The sequence below is a fragment of the Corvus kubaryi genome, unplaced genomic scaffold, assembly GCF_017639235.1.
Source record: "Corvus kubaryi isolate FWS band 111438036 unplaced genomic scaffold, C.kubaryi_AGA036_p1.0 split3-37304, whole genome shotgun sequence".
Taxonomy (NCBI): domain Eukaryota; kingdom Metazoa; phylum Chordata; class Aves; order Passeriformes; family Corvidae; genus Corvus; species Corvus kubaryi.
In genome coordinates, this window is record NW_024582087.1 from 1,824,586 (window position 1) to 1,829,220 (window position 4,635).

The window sequence follows — 4,635 nt, forward strand, 5'->3', positions numbered from 1 at the left end:
CCACCCACGGGGCAGGTGAGAGCCGGGGGACACAGGTGAGACCCCTGAGCCACCGCCGCTGCCCCTGGAGCCCGCCGGGTAGGGAGGAGGTGGCACAGGGCAGATCCGGACCCGGTTCCACCTTAAGGTCCCGTCCGGGTGCGGGACCCCGGCTGCCCCCCGTGGGTCCCCCCCCCCTCCGTTTCTTTTTCCTTCCTTGGGCTTTTTTGGGCCCCCCCCGGGTGAGGAGGGGCGGCTGCACCCGGGGATAAATCATTCCCGTTCCTCCGTGCCCGGTGAAGGCTCCGTCCGGGAACGGGGAGTCTCCTCCCAGGCGGAGACAATGCTGTTAAAAAAGAAAAGGAAAGGAATGATAAAAAACAAAACCAAAAACCAAACACAACAACCCCAAAAAAAAAAAAAACCCAACCAAAAACACCTCCTCCTTTGCGCTCCTCTGGATGAGGAAATTCCTGCCCATCGGACTTGTCCTCGAGGGGTGGATAAATAGCCGGGAATCGGGTGTAGCTGGGGCAGTGAGTGGGTGGGTGCTCGTGGTCAGGGTGGGGGCTTCATTTCCCTGGGGAGGAGGGTTTGAGTGGACAGAGGTCAGCGGGGGCTTTGGGGAGGGCTCTTCTTTATCCCACCATGGCCTTCAGCCAGCTGAAATTCAAGGAACTGGGCGAGGAGGAGCCCACCTGGGAGGAGGAGAAAGCCCCGGGGACACGGGGCTGTCAGCTGGACAGCGTGAAGGCGCTGACGGCCAAGCTGAAGCTGCAGACCCGCAGACCCTCGTACCTGGAGTGGGAAGCTCGGGTGAGGGGGCAGCGCTGGGGTGCTCGGACCCCCGCGGGCACCTGGGGGGCAGAGCAGAGCCCCGGGCACCCCAAGGAGCAGCAGGACGGTGGCGTGTGTGGCTTTGCCACCGTGGAGGCGGCTCTGGAGTGGCTCAGGACAGAGCTGGTGAGTAGGAAGGGGACAAGGATGGGGCCACCGAACTCCTCCGTGCCCGAGCTGGCGGGACATGGCAGGGTCAGGGCGCTCCGGCCACGGTGGGAGCTGAGCTCCCCTGCCCGCCTTGCTGGTTGGACACGGATTTTTCCCAGGATTTTTTGTGGCTCTGCGGTGCCATAGCTCTGCTCCTGCCCCCGCACAGCACCGGGGGTCGTGGCCTCGTGGGGGTCAGCGCCTGTCACCCCCCTCCTGCTGCTCCGGGGGTGGCACAGACAGCAAAGCTGAGCTGTGACTGTGCCAGGGTTGATTCCAGGGTGGTCCCCGCTGGGTTTGTGCCCTGGCCGAGCCCCACCCGCGCTGCCCAGGCAGTTGATCCAAAGCCGATCCTGCTCCATCCCTTCTCCCTTCTCCCCCACAGCGGGAAATGCAGGCTCTGGACCAGCGCCTGGCGCAGCAGCTGATGCGGCTGCGGGCGCGGCTGCACCGGCTGAAGGTGGAGCAGGCCTGCCACCAGCACAAGGAGATGCTGGACGACGCCACCTTCGGCCTCGAGGGCTGCGAGGAAGACTCGGACCTGCTCTGCAACATCCCCCCCAAGGCCGCCTTCCTGCTCTCCACGCCGCTCAAGCACATCGGCGTCACCCGCATGAACATCAACTCCCGGCGCTTCTCCCTCTGCTGAGCCACACCCGGAGGCTGCGGGGGAGCCGTGGGTGTTTTGGGGCTCAAGGATCCCTCCCCAAATCCCTCAGGACTCGGGGCAGGCGGTGCCGAGCCGTAGGGCTGCTCCCAGGGCGATGCCATGCGGTGGTGGCACGGGGATCGTCGCCGTCCCCATGGGGCACGGGGTGTTTTGGGGCCTGGCCCGGTGGGAAATGTGGGGAGCCGCCCTCTGAGGCGGAATAAAAGGAGGTGAGGGTGAGAGTTGATTTTTTTTTTTCCTTATCTGTGCCTCCAGATGTGGCTCCAGGCCTTTTTCTGGGGATGCTGGCAGCTCCAGGTGCCACTTGGGGAGGTGACTTTCGCAGAACCCCGTGTGCAAGCAGCACCACGGGGAAGCTGTGGGGTGACTCCGAGAAGTTATGGGATGACCCAAGGATCGTTTTGGGGGCTGTTTCTCCTTCCCAGGACATGAGGAGAGCCTGAATGCGTCCCCCAAGCTGCCACTGCCCCCCCGCCGACACCTCTGGGCTTCCTGCCTGTACCTCACCGAGCTGCCACCAACTCCCTGTGGCTTCGCGTTCGATCAAAAAAGCCAAGACAATGGTGCTGTGGTTGCTCTGCTCCGAGCTGGCTCCAAAACGCGGGGCTGGCAGCCTGGCAGGGGCACAGCGTGTCCCCTCAGCTCCGCTCCTCATCACTGCACCTCTCAAGGTGCCAAACTCTGCAGTGGCACCGCGGTGCCAGAGCGGTGCCAGCCAAATCGGGGGCTGCGGGGTGCGGGATGTGCCCCACAGCTGGTGGAGGGGCTGGCAGGGCACTGAGGGAGACAGGAGAGGGGACAGCACCGGCGACAGAGGGGCGCGGGCAGCAGGTGACGACCACCCCCTGCTTGTCGCCGGCCACTCCCGCGGCCCTGAGGGTCTCAGCATCCCCTCGGCCACCCCCGCGGGGCCGGGGATGGCAGGAAGCCGTCGGGGTTTGTCACTCGCTCTTTGCGGTCGTGCGAGAGCTGCGAACCAGCTCCTCTTGAGTTTGCTCATGAGGCAGGAAGCCGGGGCAAGGCGGGGAGCGGCAGCGGGCGGCGGCGGCGGCAGCGCAGCCGGGCTCGGGGGGCTCCTCTCCGTGCCCCGCAGGGTCCCACCCGCGCTCGGGGGGCTCCTGTCCGTGCCCCGCAGGGTCCCGGGGGGATGGGGAGGAGGTGACGGGCGCGGCCCCACCGGGACATGGGACTCTGAGAGCGGCCGGTCCTCACCCCGCTGCCGACAGGTGAGAGCCGGGGGAAGGGGTCTGCGCGTCCCGCTGGGATTTGGGGAGCACCCGGCTGCCTGCGGGGGTGCGGGGTGAGTTTTGCTCTCCGAGGGCTCCTCGGAGGGATGGAAATGGGAGTTCGGGCTCGTTGCTGCGGGGGGATGTGAGCGCTGGACGCCGGGTGGGGATGGGGGCAGCCAGGCTGGGCCCCACATCCCTTTGGGGCCTCCCAGGTGGGGACATCGGAGTGAAAGGCTCTGTCCCGATGTCCCCTGCCCGCCTGGGGGTCCTGCCCGGGGTGGCAGCGCTGGGCCCCTGGCAGGGCTCTCCCCAAACCCGCATTTGCAGGGCACAGCAGGACTTTTGTCCCCAGGGCTGTGGCTGAGGGCAGTGCAGGGACAGCCAGCAGCTCGCTGCCGCTCCCTCGGGGGGTCCTGCCCGGTTTGGGGGTTCGGGCGCTCGGAAATTCCCATTTTTGGTGCTGTTGCGGTGCCAACACCTCGCTGCTGCAAAGGCAGCTTTGGGGACACGGTCCCTGGTGGCCCTGCGGGGCTGTGCCAGCGCTGGGTGTCCGTCCAGAGGGGTCACATCTGGCTCACAGCTGGCTCAAGGACACTCTGGTGAGTCCGGAAGAGCATCAGCGATGGGGTCAGCCCAGATTTTCAGCTCTTCTCACACCCACCCACACCGGTGACAAACCAACAGCACCTGGCCAGGGCCACGTGGGAGAAAGGGACAGCACAGGACAGGGAGCCCAACTCCAGAGAAAAAAACAGGGAGAGGGACACACGCCTGGCAAAGCCACCCCGTGCACACCTGGCACGGCAGGGGCACCTCCACACCCCTCCCTGCCAGGCCCCTGTGCACAAAGAAATTCGGTTGCACAGATGCAGCCACCAAAAAAGCCGACTTCAAACGCCCCTTTTTTCTTCCCCCCTTCCCCCCGGCGTGGCCCTGGCGCAGGTGAAACGGCTGCTGCTCGGTGGAAATTACGCTGTGGCTTGGGGCTGTAAGAAAAAAAGGCACCATAGCAGCACCTCCCTCCTCACCCCGGGAGGAAAAAACAGCTCCTGGCACCGCTCGCCTCTGCTGGAGGTTGTTTGAAGGGGTTTGGGGCTTCTCCTCCATGGGGTCAGGGGGATGGAAATGGGATTTCTCAGCGGTGCTTTGCTCTGGCCAAGAAATGAGGGTACTTTGCTGTTGTTCTTGTCCCTAAGAGCTGATCTTGAGTTGGGTCTTGCTCAGAAAGGCCCGCAAAATGTTGGTGAATCTTTTGATTTTTTCACTCTTCTGGCTACCAGCTGGAAATGTAGGAAGTCTTGATGCTCCTGGGAATTATCAGGAAAGAGTCAGCAAAAGAAAATCTGTGGTTTTAATGCTGTGGCCCTGCCTGCAGCGTGGCCAAACCCCTTTCTGGGTGCCAAAGCATGTCCCCAAATGGGTGCCACCAGGAGCTGAAGGCAGCAGGGTGGGATTTAATATCTGAGTCCCCAAAGCAGCGTTGCAGAGCATGGGGAGGTCACTTCTGGGTGTTCTCCTGGCCAAAATCGCCCGTCACCTGCTCCCTCTGGCCACTGTGGGGACAGTCCTTGTCTTTTGGCCACCTCTGGACCTGAGGGAGGGGACTCCGGGTCTGGAAAACCAAACCTGGAAGTGCAAGCTGAGGGGCTTGGGCTGGCAGCACCCTGAGGACCCCAAACCCCTCCCTGGGGACCCCAAACCTCTCCCTGGGGACCCCAAACCTCTCCCTGGGCACCTCAAACCCCTCCCTGGGGACCCCAAACCCCTACC

General features: G+C 64.1%; 2 protein-coding genes and 1 long non-coding RNA gene across 6 annotated transcripts in view; 2 read left to right on the forward strand and 1 right to left on the reverse strand.

The window, feature by feature from the left end:
- FAM167B (family with sequence similarity 167 member B) overlaps positions 1-1,855 on the forward strand; it is a 2,191-nt gene extending 336 nt beyond the window's left edge. Inside the window, exons 2-3 of one of the 2 annotated variants that reach the window (XM_042015598.1) lie at positions 639-942; positions 1,352-1,855. In XM_042015598.1, coding sequence (XP_041871532.1) covers positions 639-942; positions 1,352-1,615 — 568 coding nt within the window. In that variant the 3' untranslated portion in view covers positions 1,616-1,855. Of the gene's footprint in view, positions 1-542; positions 943-1,351 lie in introns of those variants that run through there. The other variant, XM_042015599.1, reaches the window with a different exon arrangement.
- LOC121658554 lies at positions 236-692 on the reverse strand. Its single transcript, XR_006014000.1, has 3 exons — positions 678-692; positions 410-559; positions 236-325 (listed from the first exon to the last, which is right to left on the reverse strand). It is a non-coding gene; the product is annotated as an uncharacterized LOC121658554 (long non-coding RNA).
- Positions 1,856-2,774: 919 nt separating the features above from the next.
- LCK (LCK proto-oncogene, Src family tyrosine kinase) overlaps positions 2,775-4,635 on the forward strand; it is an 8,831-nt gene continuing 6,970 nt past the window's right edge. For 2 of the 3 annotated variants that reach the window (XM_042015536.1, XM_042015538.1), the window contains exon 1: positions 2,775-2,862. The gene's annotated coding sequence lies outside the window, so the exon portion shown is untranslated. Of the gene's footprint in view, positions 2,937-4,635 lie in introns of all 3 variants that reach the window. The other variant, XM_042015537.1, reaches the window with a different exon arrangement.